Genomic DNA, 24752 nt, shown 5'->3' with positions numbered 1-24752 from the left:
CCCACTAGGCTTTGTGGCCAGATCAGATAATAGCACTTGGTTCCCAGTCACCTTGATCCAGCAAGGGGGAATCTGCATATTGGAACAACCTTCTATGTGTGTAGCTAGTTAGTCAATGCAAAAGCAAATCTGGAAGCATAACCCCATTCAGTTTTATCATCTTCTATGCCAATGGTGATGGGCAGCTCACTGTTCTTACACGACTGAAGCTAGACTGGGGGACTGTATTACTTATTATCTGTACATTACAGCTCACCTTACCCCCCTCGGTCCATTGAGGGTGGGTTCCAGCAAGTCCACCAAGTGCTGATTTTCCATCCCTAACAACCTCAATCATGAATTATGCAGGGTTTGAGGAAACAAAGGTAAGCAACAAAAGCAAAAAAAAATCAGAATCTTTTAATGTATAATTTTGTAAGATTTTATTTTAAAAAATCATTTTCTAGTGCATAACTGCACTGCCAGACATGTTGAAAGCAACCTGTCACTGACATTTCCCTCTCCACCTAAAAGACTCAAATTGGCACCTGCACAATTATTCAAGAGCCCTGTCCCCTATTGTATCAAGTTATCCCACAACCAAGTCACTTTCACTTCTGGAACAGTAGAAGAAACCATTTCAGTTCTTCACTTTGGGTGGGGCTCATATATGGCAGGCCACAAAGCCTCAGTCTCTCATGTCATGCATTACTTAAAACTGTGGGAGGGATTGCAGAGTGCCTCTGAGCATGTGAAGCGAGTCTTTCCCTCTCACCTACAAGACAGCTATCCTCCATAAATGCAACAGAAAATAGGTAGCAGGACACCTGGGTCTCAGGATGTAGCTTCCAGGAAGATTTGCGACCCAGCACCTCTTTGCACGTTAAGAGCGGCAGTATTGTATGATAGCTTCTGGGTCTTTCCAAGGTGTGTTGCAGAGGCTTGCCTGCTAGGTCCTTCCCAAAGCCTTCTGAGTGCAATGGGGCTGGGCTTCCTAAATGTGCCATGGCCTTTGGCATTCATATCCACATGGGTTTGTCTAAATATGTGTCCATTTATGTAACTCCTCCAACTGTATAAAGCACAAGCCCTGCCAAGTGTTCATCCAAATGTACCCTGTGGACACATGCACATTTCATGTCGGTTCATATTTTGCACACAGCATGCAGTGCACATGGCCTCCTCTCCCTGCCCTCCCAGCCAAAGGGTGGTGACACAAGGCACAATTTTTGCCTGTATGCCCCAGGGTTGCACCAATAGCCACTCTAGATATGCTGTGAAATATCTGTACAGATCAAGAAGGAACTGAGAAGCAAGCAGGAGATCCAATGTGGAGTCACAACTTGTTTTTAAAGGAGTAGCAAGAAATTTAGATTGCAACTTTGTGCTGTCTCACTTCCTCATCCCACAGCCCTTTGCCAACTGTAATACCATGTTTGCTATGCCTTTTCAGCATGGAAGGAAGCAAGGTAGGCCAAGCCATGCTCATTAGTAGGAACATGCTGTGGCCATGACTGATGGAGAGAAGCTGAAACAGCTTGCCAGGGACAATATGTCATTATTATTATTTGCAAATGAACAAAAATCTACACAGTCTACTCATTTTCATAGCATAGGTTGGCATCCCTGGGTGCATGTGGCACAGAAACATGTGCCTCTTCCAATCCATATGCATCCCATGTGGCATGTGAAGTCTGTGTTTTAGCTCATGATAGCTCTCATGCACACTGTGATTGGCACTAGCAGATAGGAGAATGCCATTGCATTCTGTGTGTATGGGCAGAAAAAGGAGCACCAGCTTGTGTAATCCTGGGGTGGCTTGAGGTACCTGTGGAGTGGAAAGGTCCATGAGGATGGTGGATAGTCCAAAGGAGGGAGGGAGGGTGAACAGTGCTTACTGGGCATCGAAGGGAGATGTTCAACTGCACATCTGTGGAGTGTAGAATGTACCACTGCATAGTCTTGAAAGGGGAGGCGAGAAGGAACACTAGATCAGTGGTTTTCACATAATGCTCCAGAGGTTTCCTCAGAAACATGTGAGATCAGCAATGGCAGACAATGTTTCCCTGAATTGCTCACTCCAAGCAATCTTCAACTTCCCTTCAAGGGAGTGTTGGGCGTGTTATTGGAATGCACTTTCAGTTTGTGTCGGGCAACACTGGGGCCTGCTTTGAAGTTAACTGACTGCACACACCCTAAAGTAATTCCACAGAATCCTCTGCAATGTGCAGGGTTTTTTTCTGAGCATAAGTTGATGTGGAACTGTTTTATTTATTTTTTCATTTATATCCTGACTTTCCTCATTTATATCCTGACTTCTTTAAAACCTCACAGCAAGCCTGTGAGGTAGTTTAGGTTCAGAGGAAGTGAGTGGCCCAAGGGCACCCAGTAGCTGAGTAGGGAATTGAAATCAACTCTCCCCGTCTTCGTTCAACATTCTAACTAATACATTACAATGACTCTCAGTGGACTCAGTGAATGAAACACTAGGCCAGTGGTTTTCAAACTATCTAGCCTCAGGAACCATTTCCCCATTAATTTAACAATAGCTGACGGGCCTCCTGTGTGTATCCCATAGACATACCTTGTGTGTCTCCCACAGAACATTCTGGGCAAGCTGTAGGCAGGGTATACCTTCCATTTGTGCCATGTGTCAATCAGACCTGTTGGATCCAGTCACTGCCTTGTGCAAACAGAGAACATACTCTAGAACAGGGGTGAGGAATGTTGCGGACTGAGGGCCAGATCCAGAAGTGGCCAGCTCTACATGGGTTATTTTGGCAGGTGAATGGGGCCAGTCACTCTCAATCTGTCAGTCTGGGGCGGCAAAGTGAGAATCAGGAGTGTACTCTAAGTGCTATTCCAATTCTTCCTTTTCAGAAAAAAAGGCACTTTTTGAATTTGCTGCCTTTCTTCTGTCGTCATACAGCCACAGCTTGGACTTTACTGTGCCTGACATCATATGATGTCATATGTGGTGTAGTTCACCCAGAAAGGCCTAGCAGGCCAACCTCTAAGACATGGCGGTGGGCCTAGTTAGACTTCTCACCACTGCCCTAGAATATGCCCAACCCTCCTCTGCTGGTGCAATACATTATAAGGGAAGGTGGGCAAAAGTGGACAAGCTGACTTTCTGGCAACCTGTCTGCCACTACTGATCATTATTGGAGGAACCCCTGATAAAACATCTCATAAACCCCCGGCTTCTTAGCAATGCAGTTTAAAAAAGGGCTGCCATAGAAGGTGATAAGTCTGTCAAGGGTAGGAAGCTGCATAAAGGGTGTTACCATTGTGCTCCTTGGGGGAGGGGGGGGTAGCAGCAGCAAAATGGAAGATTCCACTGTACAATGCCAAGGAGGGTGGCAATAAGTACACGGGATAAGTAGGGGTGTGCGTATGTGTGTATAAGATTGCATAGTATGGACGAAGGATGGGCGGCGGGACAGCAAAATGGAAGTCACAGCCATTGCATAGTATGAGTGGGGGAGAGGGCAAAGGACAGAAAAAGAAAATGATATTGCATAGTCAGATGGGGGTGGACAGTGCCATTGCCCCAGGCACGAAGTTGTTCCCAGCATGGCTGCACTGTGACAGACAGAGCTGGGTTTAGCTCCGCCTCTTCACCTCCATGCCCTTCCCTCTCCTTGCATCACCCTTCTGCTCTTCCTCCTCCCCCTGGCCCATGCAGACACCCCACAGGGCACGGGACAGGCGCTCCTTACTGGGTACAAGCCAGGGCCCAGGTGCAAGGTCGGACCGTAACTTCCTGCTTGACCTGGGGAAGAGTAGCTTGCAGTTCTCGCCCCCACCCTCCATGCTCTTCTGTTGCTCCCAAAGCCTCCAGCCCCCTTCCCCATCTTCATCTTCCTCCCCTTGAGCCTTGGTGGAGTCATGGGACAGCTGGCTTGACCGGCAGGTTTTGAGGAGCTGTGGCTGCCGACCGCTGCTGGGCAATGCCTCCTGGCTGCCCCCATCACAGGGGGTCAAGCCCAGATACTGGGAGTCCCCAGGTGGCTTTGATCTCTGGTGCCGGTGCCTGGCTTTGTCCTCAGCCTTTGACACCTGCTGCAACTTGTTGGGGCTCTGTTTGTACTCATGGTCTAAGGAAAAAAGAGGGGGAGGGAGGGTAGAACAAGACAGATTAGACCTCAGGGTGGGGTGCACGGAGTGGGTCAGTTCAGAAAAAGAAAAAGGAGAAACTCTCATCCCAAAATAGACCCTGTCTGTAGGTAGGGGCTGTCAACGTTTGGTTTGAAAATGCTGGCATTCTGGGCAAGGCCAGACAGATCCTGGTGGGGTAGAGCCAGGATACAACCTGGAGTGTACTGGCCTCTCAGTTACCTAAAATACTCCCTGGTTGTACTTAAAAATACTCCTGCAGCAACGCTACAGTATTCTTTACCCCTGAAACCTTAGGCCAGCCTTATCCAACCTTGGTTCCCCAGGTACTGTTGGACTACAACTCCCATCATTCCTAACCATTGGCCATGCTGGCTGGGGATGATGGAGGCTGTAGTCCAACAACACATGGGGACTGTCTGTGGGGGATCTGCTGCTTTCTGGGATGTCCCCTAGAGGTCCCATGGTTTCTTCAGTCTACTATTGGATCTAGTCTCGAGGAATCACTGCGCCTTAGTTGTCTCAGGATATGGGAACATGCCTCTGGAATGTTTTCCACTGAAAAGGCCAGTCTGCCCTTCCATTTTAAAGCAGTTTTGCTGTCATGGCTTCCCTCCAAGAGACCCTGGGAAGAGAGACTACAATTCGTAGACTGCTTTCCTGCCCTTTAGATTTCTAGAATAAGGATCTTACTCAACGTTTCCTTTGGCCTTGGGGCGGTACCCCAGGCCAACGTGAAAACAAGTCGCTTGGTGGAACTGAGTTTGTTGGGTTGCAGGGAGGTTTGTAGAGGATGGAGGTTCCAGGTGGGTGTAGCAAGTTTCAGTGGGAGTGGGAAGAGGGAAGAGGGTTGGGTGGTACTACAGATATGGGTCCGTAATGTTTTACAATGTGCTAACATGTGGTAGAGGAATTTCAGATAAACCAGTGACAATGGAAAATGAGGGAGATAATCAGAGGTGACACTGGCTATGGGCAGGGTACAAAAATATCACAATTCTGCACCATCAAAGCTGAATTTTGCAAGCCTGTGTAATTAGGTTGCATAATTTATTCTGCTTCAGGTGGTCAACTATGGGGGCCACCGAAGTCTCTCTGCTGTTTAAGATTTTACCAAAATTGCCCACATGCTTTAAGCCTGTCTTTAAAACCCTAAGGGCTAGACATTTGCTACAAAAAGATGGCTTATAATGGGTCACTCAGCCAAGATTTGCAACACCCACCAGCCAATCAATGCTATCCATAGCTGGCTTCTGCAGTTTTAGAGCCCAGTTCTGAACTGAATCTTTGAACTAAATACAGTGAAGGTGCTTCCATATGGGCCCCATTACTGCAAAAAAGTTTAATTGAGTTGTTTTCAATGCAGTGCTAAGGAGATATTTCTGTCAGCACAAGCATTTCTGCTTGCCTAAGGGAACAATATCTCCTTCCCCTGCAGGCTGTTCACCCAACCCTCCTGAGCAGATCTGGAGAGGGAGCGGGGGGGGGAGTGGGGGAGAAGAAGGTGGAAGACCTGTTGCACTAACAAGAATTTTTGTACTGGGTTCTGCTAGTTGAATACGGTCCTCTGTCTTCAACCTGAGAGTCTCAAGTGGCTGAACTATGTAGTTAATACTAAAATTCTGCTCCTTTTCTGTTCTTCTGCCGAACTGCAGAATACACACAGCCTATGGGAGGTTAGTTGGGGTGATGCTGGGAAAGAGAGCAGGGAGACTGGGAAAGGTACTAATGGAGGGGTGGGAAGGGGTGGCCTGAGCAGGATCATCTCCGCCTAGAGAATGACATGGAAGCTCCCACTACCAAGTGCAGCAGATTTTAAACAGTGATTCTTTGGGAGACTAAAGGAAAGAAGGGGACTGGGCTGAATGGTTCTGTTGGTCCGATTTGGGGCTGGGCACCCACCATTTTTGTTCGACCCGTCCCACGAGGCAGAAGCAGGGCTCCCCCCGGGGGGAGTTGGTCACGCAGAGAGCCAGACTGGCCAGCGGCTGCCCTGTGGGGCGGAGACAGATGGAGACTTGGGGAGGGAGGAAGTGATACAGACATTACGAGGCCAGCACAGACCAGGGGTAGGTGGGGGATGAAGCCATCACAGACCAGAAAGGCAAAGCAGACCAGAAAGGTTAAGGTGCGGTTGGCACAGATTAGGCACATCGGGGGGGATCAGACAAAAACCATGGGTGGGTTGGAGTGGTGAATGGCGGGTCAGATGGGCGAAGGACGACGGGGCAGGAAAGAAAAGAGAAGAGGAGAGAGGGGTGAATATTGATGACCCAGAGCCTGCCTCTCTGCAGAGACCCTCCAAAGGGAAGAGGCAGGGGAGGGTACACTGATTTTTGTGAATCTGTTTTATTCTTGGTGTTAGCAATAACAGATGTGTTATATTTATAGTTTTTATTTTCTGCTTTGCCCAGAAAAGCAGCATATCATTTAAAAAAACCTGGGAGAAGTTCATTACAAGACCTATTACCATGGGCTATACCACCGCTCTTGCGACAGAGTAACTGGCTATGGTTTGCCTCCTCTCCCTTTGCTAATGGATCTAGGGAAGCGTTACTGGTGGGGGGCCAGAGTGCCATACACTTCTGCCTGAAATTCTGCCTGGGCCACCCCATCCCTGCTGGAATACGTTTTGTGTGCTGCAGTAGTGGTGGGGTCAGCTTGAACTTGGCCGTCTCTACTGAGGAGGAAGACAGGGATGGGGCCAGCAGAAAAGGAGAGGTGTGTGAACGTACCATAGTTGGGAACAAACCCGTTGCCCCTCTTCAGCACCAGGCGTATCTGGCTACCCCCATTGCGGATGTGCTCCACAGCCTGGACGTGAGTCATTCCTGCCGTAGGCTCGCCGTTGATCTCCACCAGCTGGTCACTCACCTGCCACCACCACAGCATTTTAGTGTAAAAATCACCATCAGTACCAAGAGGTTTGGGGGGGCATGGGGCTTGAGATTTCACAACACGTTTCTACACATTTTCAAATTTTTCTCAACAACCATCAGGGCTAGAAACATGCTTACAAAGGGGGGGGGAGGGAGATTCCTAGGATGTCAAATTCTGCACTGGATGTGCATGGTTATGCTGAAGATGTGCAGAATATACACAGCTCCATCTACACCTTGGGGGCCTATCCAGGGGAACATGAAAATAACAATGCGTAGCATTAAAGTAGCACTTTCGAGTGTTCAAAATGCTTCACACGTATTATCTCAGTAATCCTTACAAAGCATGTCTGGTAGACTAGTATTATCCCTATATCACACGTGGAAGCAGTGTGTGTTGAGGATTAGTGTCTTTCTTAAGGGTACTTAGCAAGTTCATGGACAAGGTAAAATTTGAATTGGGCACTTCCTGATTCACAGATCACATAATTAAAGCAGAACTATACGTTACACTGGCCAGCCTGTGTTTCCCGTACATCAGGACTTCAGTATTCTGAATAGTTGCATAGATAAATTTGAGCAAATGCTATTGGTCTGTCGGAAGGCAGAGCTGGGGTCCCAATCCTGGGGAGCTGGATCCCGGAGAGTTGGGAGAAGAGTATTCGGATGGATGGCAGAGGGAAGGGGGAGGAACTTCCCCCCTTCGGAGCGAAGACGAAACAGAGGAACTGCCAGTGATAAGGTTGCTTAGCAACGGGGAGCCTGAGCCCTCCCTGGACATTCTCACGCCTCCCCCTCTTTCAGGCTCAGAGCAAGAGGGGGAAGAGGGAGGGCTGCTCACAGCCGAAAAGCGGGGAGGCAGTTTACCATCAGCCCCTCCCCTATCCCCCATCCTGGAATCGGAAACTTCAGAAGAGGAGGGGGTGATGCTTCCCCCCTCACCGCGCACACGCAGACAGCTGAAAAGACAGGAGAGAAGGGGGGGAAGGCGGGCAGTACCTGAGGGGCAGTTAAGGAGGAGCGAAAGATTGCGCGCCCGTTTGGCCCCTTCTTAAAGAACAGGTGGGAAGAAGTCCCTTGCTCTGTCAACTTTCTCCCAATGCCGCAGGACCTGTATCCCTGTATTGCTTCATGAGAAAACGCAGTCTTTGTTTGGACATTACCCTAATAAAACACGAATTAACTACAGCCGTTGGTCTGGTTCCCGAGTCACATCCTGGGCCTGACAGCTTGACAGAGCCACCTAAATCACCCTCAACGCTCTCTTCACTTGACTGGGACAAGATGTCAAAGGGAGCAGCAGGGGGGACGAACCCCACTTCTGAGACGGAAGAAGTGGAACTCTTGAGGACTAAGGTAGCTGATTTGCAGACGGATGTTCAAGCCCTGCTAGCAGCAGTCAAGGCGCTGAAGACGGATAATCAAACCTTGAAGGCCACGATAGACGAGTTGCGAACAGCCCCTCCAGCTGCTGTGGTAAAGGTTCCCATTGGATTGCCCCCAAAATACGCGGGACAAAGTGATCAGTTGGCAACCTTCGTGGCTCAATGTGAGTTATATCTGGATGTCAGGCACACGGAATTTCCAGACGATGGGGCTAAAGTAGCTTTCGTGATTAGCCTCCTGGAGGGAGAAGCTGCAAAATGGGTGACTCCATATCTCGTGAGAAAGGATACTGTCTTAGGAAGGTACAGAGGATTTATACAGGAGATGACCGAGATGTTTCAAGACCCGCAAAGGGCTGAAACAGTAGCGCGGCAACTAGGCGCTCTGAAGCAAGCTAAAGGGACTGTTTCCGAGTACACTAACGCTTTTAAAATTCTGTCCCAGGAAACTGGTTACAATGACGCCGCCCTGATGTTTATGTACCGGAGTGGATTAAATGCTGAAATCCTGGATGAGTTGGCCAGGACCTCCCCCCCCCTGCTGACCTACCAGGGCTCATCCGGCTATGCCTACAGATAGATCACCGGATGGAAGGAAGGCGCCTGGAAAGGAAGCAGGAGGTCCCGAGATACTCAGCCTCGGCATCCCGCAACAAGACCCTTCCCACTGCAGGGATGGCAGGTAATGCAACTGAGGGACAGGGAGGGGCTAGGCCAAGACTGTCGGAAGAAGAAAAGGAAAGACGACGCCGGAAACGTTTATGCTTTTATTGTTCAAAGCCGGGCCATGTGGCCAGAGACTGTGGACTGAAAGGGGGGAAAGCCGAGCCGTCGGGAAACTAGAACACCCAGTCCACGTGCAGGCCGGTGGACTGGGGGCAGCGTTGTATAAAGGCCCCCCAATGATCCAACCTCCCTCAAAGGGGGTGTTGGTCTTGCCTATTCGGATTACAACTTCCAGAGGAGTGGTGTTCAATTCCACTGCCTTAATTGACAGTGGAGCCTCCACAAATTTTATTGATGCAAAGTTAGCCAAGCGTCATGGAATTTCCCGGTGGAAACTGGACGCTCCCCTAGCTGTGGAGACTATCGATGGGAGACCCCTGAAGTCAGGAGGGGTGACACAAGCCATGGAGGAAGTGAAACTTCAAATCCCTGGGCATGAAGAGTTCATTTCGCTATACGTGTCAGATCTCTCGAACTTTGAGGTGATTCTGGGAATGCCCTGGCTAGCAAAGCATGAACCCAAAATAAGTTGGAAGGAGGCGGTGGTGTGGTTCACCTCACAGTATTGCCAGGAGAACTGTCAACCTGAAGGAATCAAGAACACCTTAGCGGGGGCAGTGCAAGAGATCGAGCAAGTGACCCTGCCGCCAAAGTATGAAGAATTCAAAGATGTGTTTGATGAAAAAGAGGCAGAGACTTTACCCCCCCACCGCCCTTACGGCTGTGCGATTGACCTAGTGCCAGGAACCAGCATCCCATCAGGGAGAATCTACTCTCTCACAGAGAATGAGAGGGAGGCCCTGAAGGAATTCCTGGATAAAAACCTGAGGCGAGGATTCATACGCCCCTCACAATCCCCTGCTGGAGCGCCACTATTGTTTGTGAAAAAGAAGGGGGGGAACTCAGACCCTGTAACGACTATCGCGCATTGAACCAGATCACCATCCCCAACAGCTACCCGCTGCCCCTGATCTCAGAGTTGCTGGACCGACTGCGCTCTGCAAAAATCTTCACGAAGTTGGATTTGAGAGGAGCGTACAATCTGATCAGAATGAAGGAGGGAGATGAATGGAAAACAGGATTCTTGACCGCTTACGGACAGTATGAATACCTGGTCATGCCGTTCGGGCTTTGTGGAAGTGCAGGAATTTTTCAAAAATTCATGAACGACGTGTTTAGAGACTTGTTGGACACGTATGTAATCTGTTACTTAGATGATATCCTGGTGTTCTCAAAGAACCAGGAAGACCACGACCAGCATGTGAAGACGGTGTTGAAGAGACTGAGAGAAAATCACCTGTATGCTAAATTAGAGAAATGTGGATTTGACCTCAAGTCTCTAGACTTCCTTGGATATCGAATCTCAGCGGAAGGCGTGGAGATGGACCCAGGGAAAGTAAGCTGCATATTGGACTGGGGCCAACCTGTCACCAAAAAGGATGTACAACGGTTTTTGGGGTTTGCCAATTATTACAGAAAGTTCATTCCAGGGTTTTCCACATTAACAGCTCCTCTGACTGACTGTTTAAGGGGGAAGAAGAAGTTTCAATGGACAGAGAACGCCACCGAGGCCTTTGAGGAGCTGAAGAGAAGGTTTGCTACTGAGCCCATTCTGCGCTTTGCTGATCCGAACCGCCCTTTCGTAGTGGAAGCAGATGCTTCAGATTTTGCCATCGGGGGGGTCGTGCTACAATTAGACCAGGAAGGGAAGGAGCTGCACCCCTGTGCGTACTTCTCTCGGAAGTTAAAGCCTGCAGAGAAGAACTACACAGTTTGGGAGAAGGAGCTGCTGGCCATCAAGGACTCTTTTGAAAACTGGAGACAATACCTAGAGGGGACCTCTCATCGAATTGAAGTGCGCTCCGACCACAAGAATCTTGAAAGCCTCCAAACAGCCAGAAAGCTGAACCAGAGACAGATAAGATGGTCCCAGTTCTTCACTAGGTTTAACTTCCAGATTACTTACCATGCCCAAGCCAAAAACCAGAGAGCGGATGCCTTATCCAGACAGCCACAATACAAAGAAAGTGAATCCGAGGACCAGCCTCAGTACGTAATCCTGCCAGAGAAATTAACATTGGGAGTATGCCAGCCTTCATGGGAAGAGGAACTCAAAAAGGCACAACAAGAAGATGCAGACATGCTAAAATATCAGCAGGAGACGGGACAAGGTCAAGACTCAGAAGTAACCTTTCACTGGAGAAATGGACTGTTATGGTTCAAAACCGCCAGATATGTGCCAGAAGGGGAATTAAGGCTCAGAATCCTACGCCAGTGTCATGATTCCATCACAGCGGGACACTTTGGGATTTACAAGACCATTCAGAACGTGGCCAAGGACTTCTGGTGGCCTAAAATGCGTCAGGATATTGAGAGTTATGTAAAGTCCTGCTCTGTCTGTCTGCGGACAAAAACACAAACAGGGACACCAGCAGGACTGTTACAACCGTTGCCTGTCCCACACGAACCCCGGAAGGACCTCTCCATGGATTTTATAACTGATCTACCCAAGTCCCAAGGAATGACAGCCATCTTAGTAGTGGTGGATCTACTTACCAAAATGGCACACTTTCTTCCTTGTGCAGGGGCTTTAGAGGCTAAAGAAACGGCCAAGTTATTCATAAAAGAAGTCTACCGGCTGCATGGATTGCCAAACAGCGTAGTCTCAGACCGAGGAACTCAGTTCACAGCGAAATTTTGGAGAGCAATGTGGAAACAGTTGCAGACGGAATTAAAACTCTCCTCCGCCCATCACCCCCAGACAGATGGGCAGACAGAACGCTTGAACGCCATTTTGGAAAGATATTTACGAAGTTATGTGTCCTATCAACAGACTGACTGGGTATCATATTTGCATTTTGCAGAGTTCGCCTACAACAATTCTCTGCACTCCAGCACTCAACAAACCCCGTTCTTCGCTAATTATGGATTCCATCCTAAAGTCTTTCCAAGCAGCTCAGAAGGAATGCTGGTACCGGCAGCTGAGAACTTCCTTAAGGAATTGCAAGCGGCGCAACAGACACTGAAACAGCAGTTAAACGAAGCCAAAACGGAGTACAAGCGAGTTGCTGACCTGCACAGGAAGGAGGGCCCCCCCCTTCAACCGGGAGACCAGGTATGGCTGTCCACCCGCTTCCTCCAGATGCCGGGCAAATGTAGAAAATTACAAGACAAGAGGGTGGGTCCTTTCGAAATAGAAACTCAAATCAATCCCGTGGCGTACCGACTGAAGCTGCCTGACACGTTTAAAATACATCCTGTGTTCCATCGATCCCTCTTAACGAAAGCCGCCCCTCCCAGTGAGTTACGGCCGGAGGAACCTCCCAGAGCTCCACTCCTGGTAAATGAGCAGCTTGAGTTTGAAGTTGAGGAGATCTTAGATTCCAGGATCAGACGCCACAAGCTGCAGTACTTGATTCACTGGAAAGGCTATAGGGTGGCTGACAGATCATGGGAAGATGCAGCTGATGTGCATGCTCCAGAATTGGTAAAACTTTTCCATCAACGTTTTCCCCACCGTCCCAAGCCAGACAAGGGGAGGGGGGCACAACCTGGGAGGGGGGATGGTGTCGGAAGGCAGAGCTGGGGTCCCAATCCCGGGGAGCTGGATCCCGGAGAGTTGGGAGAAGAGTATTCGGATGGATGGCAGAGGGAAGGGGGAGGAACTTCCCCCCTTTGGAGCAAAGACGAAACAGAGGAACTACCAGTGATAAGGTCGCTTAGCAACGGGGAGCCTGAGCCCTCCCTGGACATTCTCACGCCTCCCCCTCTTTCAGGCTCAGAGCAAGAGGGGGAAGAGGGAGGGCTGCTCACAGCCGAAAAGCGGGGAGGCAGTTTACCATCAGCCCCTCCCCTATCCCCCATCCTGGAATCGGAAACTTCAGAAGAGGAGGGGGTGATGCTTCCCCCCTCACCGCGCACACGCAGACAGCTGAAAAGACAGGAGAGAAGGGGGGGAAGGCGGGCAGTACCTGAGGGGCAGTTAAGGAGGAGCGAAAGATTGCGCGCCCGTTTGGCCCCTTCTTAAAGAACAGGCGGGAAGAAGTCCCTTGCTCTGTCAACTTTCTCCCAATGCCGCAGGACCTGTATCCCTGTATTGCTTCATGAAAAAACGCAGTCTTTGTTTGGACATTACCTTAATAAAACACGAATTAACTACAGCCGTTGGTCTGGTTCCTGAGTCACATCCTGGGCCTGACATGGTCACATCATAATGCTGCAAGGGCTTGATAAGCTATTAACTGTTGAGTTCTTTCCTCTACCCAACTAAAGGATACGGATGCCCTAACTATTGAACGGGATGGTCAACCCTGTGCTAAATGCTGTAGAAAAATATAAAAGTGATGTGCTCTTCTGTGTTAGTTTGACAAATCACACAGGGAACAAGAATTAGGAATAATATCAGGTCTTCCTGTTGCTATGCTTTTACCAGTGATTTGCTCTGCAGAAACTAGCAAACAAAGCTAGGAACATAGGAAGATACCTTATACTGAGTCAGACCATTGGTCCATCTAGGGCAGTACAATCAACAATAACCAGCAGTGTTTCTCCAGGATTTCAGGCATGGGACATTTTCAGCCCTACCTGGAGAAGCCAGGGATTGAAACTGGGACCTCTTCCATGTAAAGCCTGCGCTTTGCTACAGAGTTAAGGCCCCTTCCTAAAGAGCTGGTCTGCAAAACAGGCCCACTGTCTTTTTAGCATCGTTGTGGATGAGATAAATAAAAAACAACTGCACTTATCCAATGCTTCAAAGGCTAACAGCACTTTCAGACTGTCACTATTTTCAAGTGGGATTCATTTGCATACCGGCAAATTAGGGTTACGCAATTATAGCTGATTGGGAGCTCTTGCACAACAAACCTGCTTCCCCAAAAGATCAGACTTTTTGCGATAAACAAAGAAATGCACTGAGGAATACAATGGGGAAATGCACTGGAATGTGTGGGATAACACTTGCTTTGACATAACTTCATCTAACCTCCTTGCAAACAAATCAGAATGAATGCTCATTTAATAGCCAACATCCTCTAATCTCCCTGCAAATTAATCAGGATGAATGCTTAATAAACAGGTCATCTGGAAGCGCCCCAAGTAGTTTTCTACCAACAGAAGAGTTTACACACACATTTCATCACTTGCTTTTCATCTCACAGAGGTTTTTTTGGCATGGAGATAAATATCACCTGCAACTGTCTATATATCAAGCTGCTAGAAAAGCTATTTGAGAACTTGGCAACCTTAAAACCAGACAGTAACAGAGGAAAAGCCTGCTGCACTTGATTTGTCACAGCAACCCATTCCTTGCTTCTTTTTTCCCTCTCTGCAGAAGAGCAAGATGTTGTCCCTTGAATTTACCTAATTCCTTCTAATATGGAATATGGTTGGGTGCCTATCAGATTGGAAGCAAACTAGGGCCAAAAAAAAAGCAAGGTTGTGCTTTCTACACACTTGGGAAACTTATCTGATAATCCAAAGTACATACTTTGTAAATTAAAAGGAATGTTTAAAAAATCCAAAACCTGTAAACTAGTTCCAGGACCTGTGAGGTTCCAAGAACTATAGAATGATGAGGGCATAGAGACAAGAGATTTCATTTTTTAGCAACTCATTCAATTGTCTGGAGAGGGAACTTCTGGGATCTCACTGACAGCCACAGTTGCTGCTTTTTTGTTTTGGGAGAAGTGGGAAGCATGCTGCTGTGCAATTACAGCCAGTAGTGTAGTAGCAAATTCAGAAGGGCAGGGTCCCTTCATGATAGTCACAGCATGCCCCCTCCCCCCCTTTTTTACTGCTGGGTTGAGAATGAGATCCTTGTTAATACCTTCTCCCACAACAACAGATGTTCCTAGGAGCCAACAGGCATGAAAGCAAAGAGTGTAAGCTACTGAGAAGAGTCTTTTTAGTGGCTAACTCAACTCCTTTTGCTCTGATTGGCTCCAAACAGTAGGAAAGGACAAGGAAGTATGCTGAAAGACCCTTCTCAGCAGCTAACACACTCCCCTTTCATGCCGATTGTCTCGTAGGATGCTGGAGACATAGGGACTCTGCTGGGATCCTGCTCCTAAAAAGTAAGAGGTCTAAGACCCTCTGAGACCCTGGATGACTACACCTCTGATTACAGCTACAAAATGAAAATCCCCTATTTCTTCATTGTTTTCTATTGCCAGTTCTCACTTTTACCTCGAGGAAGAAGAGAGTCTAAAGGAACCAAAAGTCAGGCACACTGTGTGAATCTGGCAATTGTCTATGGTTGAAGGCAGGTGAGTTTTTACTGAATGCTGAAAGTGTCAGCTGGGGAAGGAAAATGAGGGGGAGAGAAGGAATTATTCTGCTTGAGCCCCTAACAATTTATAGTATCCTGGAGGTGAGCATTTGGGTCGGAGATTAAAAACTCTCCCCATTCTATATTCCTTCCCCCCACCCCAATACACCTCTATATAAGAATAAAGTGTTCATCTGGAGCTGACAGCCAGCCCTGACCCGAGTCCTTTAGCACTATAACACAGCAGAGGACGGTTTCAAGAATGTGGGAAAGCATAGAAAGTGTGCTCTGTAAGCCTCAAGTACCACTACAAGCCTCCTTCTCCAAGCTGTCTGGAGCCGTACATTTCAGTCACGTTCCTGTGTGAGGCTGCTCCTAGTGGTCTCCCATTCAAGGAACCTATCAGGTTCACACTTGCCCAGCATCAGCAATACCACAGCCCTGGAAGCTCCAAGCCAGATTGTTCCCTGAAAGCATCACATACCTGGATCTTGCCACATTGCTGCGCTGGCCCACCCTCCATGAGAGCCAAGATGTAGATATCCATGTTGTATTCGCTTCCGCCTCTCAAACTGAAGCCAAAGCCATTGGGTCCTCGTAGCAGCTCCACAGAATATTGGCCAGTCTTCTATGGAGCAGAGAGCAAGAAACCACAAATGAGGGAATAAGGATAGTTCAAGCTCTTAAAAAAAAAAAGTAAGACCAAAAGAATTGCCTTGCTGAATCAAGACTCTAATACAGCAAAGGTGGGGAAGTTGTGGCTAGCCAGACGTTGTTGGACTACAACTCCCATCAGTCCCAGGCAGCACGGCCAACAGTCAGGGATGATGGGAGCTGTAGTCCAACAACATCTGGAGGACTACGAATTGCCCATCCCTCTAGCAGCCACCAGCAGAGGTCAGCAAGGCAGTGCAGGGAGGGCAGCATTGCATGTTTGAGAGTTGCTGCCGATTCCTGAGAAATGGAGGGGCAAGGTACAGGGAGCTCAATGCAGTGCAGGCACAATGGCAGAGTCAATCCAATGCTCCTGCTGCTGTGCCCGTGCACTTTGCCCCTGCCCCTTTAGGAAGCCAGGCACACAATGTCGCCCGCCGTGTGCCTCCCCACCAACCACTGTTATCAGCCACTGGTGCTTTTAAGAGCTCAAAAGCAAGGCTTGATGGTGGTAGTGGTCATCCCCTCCTCATTTCCTCCCAGTATCTGATACTTAGAGGTACACTGCCTTTGACCATGAAGGTTCCATTTGGTTGTCTAGGATAACAGCTCTAGGTAGATATGGATTTCCCTAATCCTTTTAAAAAGCAATTTAAGGGGTTTGTTCATACCTGCATAGAGATGTAAAATTTCCGGAAATTTTGAAGCCATGGAAAAAAACCAGTTTTTGCTGGGGTTTTTTTTTGAAAAAACGGAAATGTTCAGAAAAATTGAAAAAATGCAATATTAGCACTTTTTACAGATTGAAAGTCACTTTGTTACTTCAGGAACATAAAATGTAATTATGTACCAGTTGGTCTGGCATAAAATTATCACATTTGGTATATTAAAATACATTTTATTCAAACAATTATTACAAATTGAATTTACTTTTTAAATTTTTTACTTTTTTTTGTAACAAATGGAGCTACAAGCTCCTGAACTGTAAGGAACCTCTTTCATTTTTCCAGTTTACGAGGAGCAGGCAAAAAACAATAAAAACAACAACAACAGAAGAAACCAACATTAATAACAAAGAAATTTATTTATGTCTCTGCTAGTCCTCCACAGTGTCAAGCAGACATAAAGCATCCATTCCCATAAAAAGAACTGAGAAAAAAGGGAGACCAAAATTCAATGAAACATTTTATTCATGCTAAAATAAAACATTCCATAATCCATTTTTTTCATTTTTTCCCATTTTCCCCATTTTTTGGGAAAAAAACAAAAAAGGCTTTGGAAAAAACCCAATTTTTTCCTGATTTTTTTTCATTCTTTTCCCGAGCCTTCACATCTCTATACCTGGCTGTATATCACTTGGCAATTCTCACAAGATTGTGAGCCAACTCCACTGAAAAGCATTTGTGTGTTTGAGATGATGGAAGTTGACATGAGATTTCTACCTGTGGCAATAGATATGCAATGGTGCATTCACACATGCAAGTCTCCATTGCTGTCATGTATAAGCCAATCTTCAGTCCCAAGGAATCATCACATTTTGGTGTTCCCAGTCACCCCAAAACTGAACCTGAATTATAGTGACATCCACCGTGAACTAAACCTGATCCAAACTAGGATTTAATTAGCTCTTGATTCCCTATTTTAAAATTAAGCCATTTGCTTCTCTCAGCTACCAGCTGGGATGCACAGTGCTTCCAAGAGACATTCTGATTCATGTCTCCAAATATAAGGAAGCGAAGAACAGTCATCCCTTGCAATTAGCTGTAGTTATGTGCCTTCAAGTCGATTTCTACTTATGGCGACCCTATGAATCAGTGACCTCCAATAGAATCTGTCGTAAGCCACCCTGTTCAGATCTTACCAGTTCAGGTCTGTGGCTTCCTTTATGGAATCAATTCATCTCTTGTTTGGTCTTCCTCTTTTTCTATTCCCTTCTGTTTTCCCCAGCATTATTGTCTTTTCTAGTGAATCATATCTTCTCATTATGCGTCCAAAGTATAATAATCTTAGTTTCATCATTTTAGCTTCTAATGACAGTTCTAACACCCAATTATTTGTCTTTTTAGCGGTCCTTGGGATCTGCAAGGCTCTCCTCTGACACCACATTTCAAATGAGTTGATTTTTCTCTTATCTGCTTTTTTCATTGTCCAACTTTCACATCCATACATAAGAGATCAGGAATACCATAGTCTGAATGATTCTGACTTTAGTGTTCAGTGATACATCTTTGCTAGAGACCAAAAATATGACCCAGGATGAGGAACTGTGTCTACCCTGTGAAAGAGATTGCAGAACACTCACCGCCAGATCAGGAGTGGTCAATTTATTTTTCTTGCCCACCTCTCCCCTGCCTCTTATCCTGGAGGTAGTACAAAACCATCATACCTAGTAGCCATTGCCAGCCTTTCCTCCACTAATTTGTCTGCTGGTGGTCATTACTACTTCTTGTGGTAAAGAAGTGCTTCTGTTTGTCTGTCCTATCCAGTCTTTATTATTATAAAGTATAGTTATTACCACTACCAATAGGCTCACATGCTCCTTGACTTGACACTCCTTTCTCTCCCTTTTTTCCCCAACAGCTACCTTATAGATCTGTCCTTCCCCTATACTTTGGAATAATCTTTGTCCAACTCCGCCAATCCTGGATCTCATGGGCCCACTGGGATGTTTGCCCTAGACATTTTAAGAGGGCAACAACAGAGGAGCAGGCACAGAAATGGAGAACATGGTCATTTTGGACACAAGAGACTAAATGGCACAAAGGGGTGCCCAGCAAGCCCTGGGGTGGGGAGGGAAGTGCGGAAGGGTGGAATAGGAAAAGGGGTACAGTGCTACAGAATATCCCTACTAGCTAGCCCTGACTTACCCTTAGTTCTAGTTCCATTCTCCCCTACCTCTTACCACCTTCACCCGCCTATCCTCCTCTTCCTCCTCCTCCTTTCAACCTTAGCACCAACACTATCACTTCCCCATTCAGGGTCCCCAAGCTATCCATTCCCTGGGCCTTCAATACCTGGAGCTGAGGGAGGCCGTAGGTGGGGCTCCGGGGACATTCACCTACATCAATATCAGCTGTGTTCAAATCGCTGGGAAATCCTGTTAGTGAATGGAAAAAATCAGCTTGAGGAGGAGATACTCTCCACTCCCTCCCTCCCTCCAGTCCCCCAGCACTTGCCCTTCCTCCTCCCGTAGGCCTCTGGCTTCTACTTCCCCTATGCAAAGCCTACGATTACCCTCCCACCGACCTACATTTCCTGTCCTCACTCCCTTCTCCCAGACTCTTCTGCTCCCCACTTTCTGTCTCCTTCCCATCTCTTCTCTTCCCCCCAAAATGCCCCCTGCGATCACTTACCTGCATCCTTGCGATTCCGGACCCTCGTTCGCACCCGGCTCCCTGCCTGCCGGAAGATGCCCCCAACATCACTGTGGGACAGCCGTGTTAAGAGCCCACCATCTTCCTGATGAGAGGGGCCCTCTTCCTTATGGGGCAACAGGGAGTTGGCTGGAAGGAGAGAGAACAACAGATGGATCAGCAGATGGAAAAGGCACAACCCTCCATCTCTTTAGAAGAGTAGTATTCAACCTTTTCAGAACCAGGCACCACCTTTAGCCCTATGGTACTTTTGGAGACTCATTTCATAATTTTTTTAACCACAAAAGTAATGTATGATCATAGTGCTAATGTGACCAACCTTAGCTCAGGCTGCAACCTATTAGTAGGCCCCACCACCAGTTGAAGACCAATGTCTTAGAAAAATAGCTTTCTTTACCAAGTAACACAGTGGCTGGTGACCCGATTTCTCCATGAGGGCACATGAATGGAGTCTGCTGAACTGGCAGTTTTGGGAGGGATTTCCCTGAAGAAATTCCTTAGAGGCAAGACAAGTTATCAGACTCTGAACATGGAAGGCACAGCCCAGATCTTGGGAGTTCAGGGAGGGATCTGAAATTGATCCATCCACTACCCAGAGCTGTTTAAAGTTTCCACTGAAGGAGAGAAAAGAAGACAATCTGAGACCATTCAACAGCACCACAGTATACCACTCTAAGACAAACCCTGACCCCTTTGAATTTCCTGCATCTTTGCTTGAGGAGCTGGGACTCTGATAGCCATCAGGCCCTGTCTGGAGATACAGGGACTTAGTTGAGCTTTGGACTCTGTCAGGTTCCTGCCTTTGGAGCCCTCTACAGAGCCTGCACCTAACCCTGCTTCTTGCCACTGGTGTTGGATGCTTCTGCTGAAGAGCAGACCCTTTCTAGGCCTTACTCCCCCAGCCCAACAGACTCACAGCCTTGCAGATTCTGCTCCCCAATGCTGGCCTGAGATATTTTGGTGGCTGAGGCGGAAAATCCAAAAGCCCCTGCATTAATTGACGTCACTCTCAATCCACCAGAAAGTTCTCTAGCACAAGCTGCAATCATATATGCATTTTAAAGCACCTTAATCATCACTCAGGAATCTTCTCCTGCATCAGTTCATGCACATGACCAAATTATGCTTTTCTTGCTTTAAATATCACTGCATCCCCTCAAGCTTGTGCTGAAGACGATGCTCCTCAATCTGCCTAATCTGGATGATGGCCTATACCACTCTCTCCAGTGAAACTGGCAAGGATATGGGAGAGACTTGGCAGCTCCACAGATGCCTGAATACTTAAAAAAATGAATGTATTACTGTGTGCACTAGCAAGGGTATGCATAGGTGCCGTTGAAGAGGAAAAAATCCCCCTCTCCTCCTAGGGGTGGCAACAGCAATGGTGGCAAGGAAAAGAGGTGGATGAGTGATGTTTCACCAGTAGATATGACACTGACAAGACTTTGCCTCAATCTTGTCCAGTTCCCTGGAAGAGGGGGGGAGAGAGAAAGAAATCAGCATAGCTGAAACTGAGAAGGCTTTTGCCACACACTTTATATGTGGAATTCTATGGGGGGGGGGAATGACAGATTAAACATTCTTTGCAAAGAATGCATCTATTCACAGGTGACACAGAAACACAAATAGAAAGGATGAAATGTAGTTGTAACTTCACTCTCCTGCGTTGCACTTAAATTGATTTAAAAATCAGTATAAACACATGCACTTTTGTGTTTCACACACGCACAACAAAACCAGGAGAGAGGCTCAACACCACTTTGAGTGGCACGTGCAAGTCCTGCATAAAAGCAAAACTGTTCAGAATATCAAAATACAGTATAGTCTAGCAAAATTACAAATAATAATGCATCTCTCAAATGACACAAGCAGCCTCACAACAGCCAGATAAGGAGTTGACAGGTGAGCTCTATCACTGGGTACAAACTAAATGCCTACAAGCTACCTGTATACATACGTGTTGATCTAGCAAGGATGACTCGTGAGTGGAAATATGTTTCTGCAAGCAGATCCTCTTCAACAGTAAGGTTCCAACATGCAAAAGAATGTTATGCAGGGTAACCCTCCCCCCCCCCCCCAAAATATCTTGCATCCAGCATCTTGGACTGCCTGCGGGAAGGCCTGGAGTACAGCAAGACAATTTTCATTGGGGGGGGCAGAGACAAAAATTGGGGGGGGGGAAGAAGGGTTGGGATATTGGTCACTATAAAAGAGGTTTCTGGGGGGAAAGTTTTCATAGGTAATGTCCCCTAATTTATGCATTTTAATTAGGAACTATGACTTGTGAAGTTTATAAAAAAGCAAATAAATTTAAATATAATATTTTCCACATGCAAAATAGTTGTTTAAACTAAGTAACAGTGACTAGGAAGTAAATGTATATTGTGCAAGTCATCCTACCATAGTAATCTGAACTGTTAATAGTGTCTAATGCGCTGTGATTTCTCTGCAAACTTGCAGAGGAACTGTTCACTTGAAATTCCTTCAAATATGTTACTTTCAAAAGCCAAGATTATTAAATGTGAACACCTGTGTGGTGTCAGCACATGCATCAAAATTGAGAATGAATTTTCACACACAGCTGTAGATGCCCCAAAGGTCAGTCCGGCAGCATACACAATGTACATGTGTGGAAGGATTTCCTTGTACAGGTACAACATTTTAGTAAGCTTGTGAACTGTGAGTTCAGTTCTCCCAAGGCAGCTACTTCCCAGAACCAACTACCCTGGTCTCCTTTGCCATGCCAGGAAAGCAATTAAGAAAAGTTTCACTATAAAAAGTAAATTGATACCTATAAACATCACTTTTCATAAGGAAATGCTTGACAGCATGTTACATAGGAACTATATCCCTCTCTGAACTACAGGTGCTAGAATTAACTGTACATGCACACAATCTGTGTTTTACAGAAAGGCCCTGGGCCAGCCAGCTAACATTGCTTCTGAAGGCTCTACTAGTAAATGTCACACACCCTATTTTGGTAGTACATAAGTTTGCATGAGAAAACTTAAATAAGGTTAATTATTTATAATGATTTGCAAAGTTGGGTGGAGGTCTAAAACTGTTGCAGCTAAGGCTCTAGCCACATTATACTCTTCAAAACCATTTTGAAATGGAACCAGCTTGAAAGGAAATCTTTTTCAACTTTTTTTTAACAAACTAGGGAAGAAATGCCCCCCAGACGTAAAGAAACACACACATAATATTCCAGCTCCCCATTGCCTAGGCTAAGTTTGTACGGTCTCATGAGGCTTCCTGGGCTTTGGAGAGCCGGCTCACTTGTCTCTCTGCTTCTTCTCAGGTTCTACCCTGGACTAGGCTAGGCTGCTGCACTGTCTAGGCCCAAATGCCTAAGCACACCCACCAGATGCACTAATAGCACCCACTACCTACAGAGGCTGCCTGAGCACTTCAGGGAAGTGGGATATCAGTGTTGCCAACAAGAATTTCCCCCCCATGCCCTAAATCCACCCATATCTTACCTTAACCCACTAGACACTGTGTTTTTGTGTTATGGTGAAACACTGTTATGAGGAATTGCTTAACAAGATGGATAATAGAATTTAAAAGAACTACCAACCATTGGTGTGTTGTATTTAAGTTTGGAACTGTGTGTGCGTCTTTTAGATCTGAGAGAAGTATGGAGGTTTTACATTACTGGTTTTTTTCAGGTTTAAAAAGTGCTCTCTCTGTGTGTGTGGTTGGTTGGCTCTCAGAACAGAATGATGATGGGTCTTTGTCTGATCCAGCAGGCTGTTCCTGTGATGATTATAAGATGTACTGTTTTTACAAAGGATGTACGTTGTGGAATCACCTTATTAAATACAAACAGAAGTTTCTCATTGGTATGGCATGCTCAGACCATTTATTTCTGTGGCTTATAGTTCCTTCCTAATCATCATGTCTCCTTTGGTGGTGCTTAGGCTGCATTCTTTCTATCACTGGCTCATTGTGATGTTTTGGGTAAATTACTCTGGTATCCTTTCAATCAAAGCGGTAGCCAACTAGCCATGGCTTACAGCACAAATGAAACAGTAGTCAAGTAGCACTTTAGAGACTGTACATGGGAACAAACAATGAAAAATACAAGAAAATATCCGAAAGTAGTTTTTTTGTTAAAGGCTACATTTTGGCTAGATTCATGAAATACATAATAGCAGGGGTGGTGGTGGTGGAAATGAAATTGAAGTATGTAAAGAAAACCAGATTCTGACCATAAAATGTTTGACATCCACTAGATTTCCCATGAGCCACTAGACAAGAAAATTCGCCACCAGACATGCACCTAAAAACACTAGATTTTAGTGGGGAAATTATTAAATTGGCAACAATGGGGGAGATGCTCTGCGGTGCATCACAATACTGTCCTTCCTGCCTTGCCTTCCTCCAATTGCAAACTCCCTCCCTCATCCATCAAGATTTGTGTTCACTTCATTCACACTTTCAGCTCTTACATTTGCTGTGTTTGGTATCTACTTCCTTTTATCCATGAGATACTATGGATTCTTGAGAACTTTCTTGATCGTATCCAGTCCCATTCTTGACCTAATCCCTCCTGCCCCTTTTCCCTCTCTTCCTAGCTCCTCCCCATAACTACTGGGCCCTGCTCAATACAAACTTCTTAAACTCAGACTTATTAACAGAATACAACACTGTGTTCACATTCTTTTGCTCTGCCCCTCTCTTTGGATGCCTAAACTATATTTCTAAAGCCTTAACTGAAGTTTTGTTACTGCAATACTAGAAATTTGGGGACTGAAGGAAATTTTCACTTGGGGGGCAGAATTATCGGGGGGGGGCAATGCCCTCATTCCCTCCCCCCCCCATCGCTACACTCCTGGGAAGGGCCATAGCTCAATGACAGAGCACATATTTTAAATGAAAGAGCTGAGATGCAATCCATGGCATCTTCAGACAGGGGTGAGAGAGACTCCCTGTCTGAATCCCTAGAGAGCCACTGCCAGTCAGTGTACACCACCTTTCGTCATCCCAGTGCCTCCCCTGATGTATTGGCCATATATGATGCAAGCACAGCTATGCTGGCTTGGGCTGATGGGAACTGTAATCCAAAACAACTGGAGGGGCACCAGGTTGGCAAAGATTGGTGTTGGGAACTCTCTATGCAACTCTCTACCCAATTCTCTTTACATATCCTTGGAGAGCCTTAAGTTGTGGGCACACTAGTTACTTCAGTCAGAACGGTTTTTCTGGCTGCATTTTGAAGTGACTCTACCCTCTGCTGGACACACCTCCCTTCCTCACGGCTGACTTCAAACTTTGCAGGACCGCCCACCCATAGGAAAATGTTGGGCCAATAGTTGTCTCTTGCCTGAGCCTACAGCAAAATGTTTCCATTGAGGACACTGGAAAA

General features: G+C 46.7%; 1 protein-coding gene across 5 annotated transcripts in view; it reads right to left on the bottom strand.

Annotated features, from left to right (window-relative positions):
* Window positions 1-397: 397 nt before the first annotated feature.
* Window positions 398-24752, bottom strand: part of LOC133379230 (membrane-associated guanylate kinase, WW and PDZ domain-containing protein 1-like) — a 63121-nt gene continuing 38766 nt past the window's right edge. For all 5 annotated transcript variants that reach the window (XM_061614077.1, XM_061614078.1, XM_061614075.1 and 2 more), the window contains exons 6-10: window positions 19361-19510; window positions 19022-19104; window positions 15838-15981; window positions 6834-6972; window positions 398-4079 (exon numbers count right to left, since the gene is read on the bottom strand). In XM_061614077.1, the coding sequence (XP_061470061.1) occupies window positions 3586-4079; window positions 6834-6972; window positions 15838-15981; window positions 19022-19104; window positions 19361-19510 (1010 nt within the window). In that variant the 3' untranslated portion in view covers window positions 398-3585. The remainder of the gene's footprint in view (window positions 4080-6833; window positions 6973-15837; window positions 15982-19021; window positions 19105-19360; window positions 19511-24752) is intronic.

This window comes from Rhineura floridana, chromosome 3 (assembly GCF_030035675.1).
Source record: "Rhineura floridana isolate rRhiFlo1 chromosome 3, rRhiFlo1.hap2, whole genome shotgun sequence".
Lineage (NCBI taxonomy): Eukaryota > Metazoa > Chordata > Lepidosauria > Squamata > Rhineuridae > Rhineura > Rhineura floridana.
This window is presented reverse-complemented; position numbering and strand designations above follow the sequence as displayed.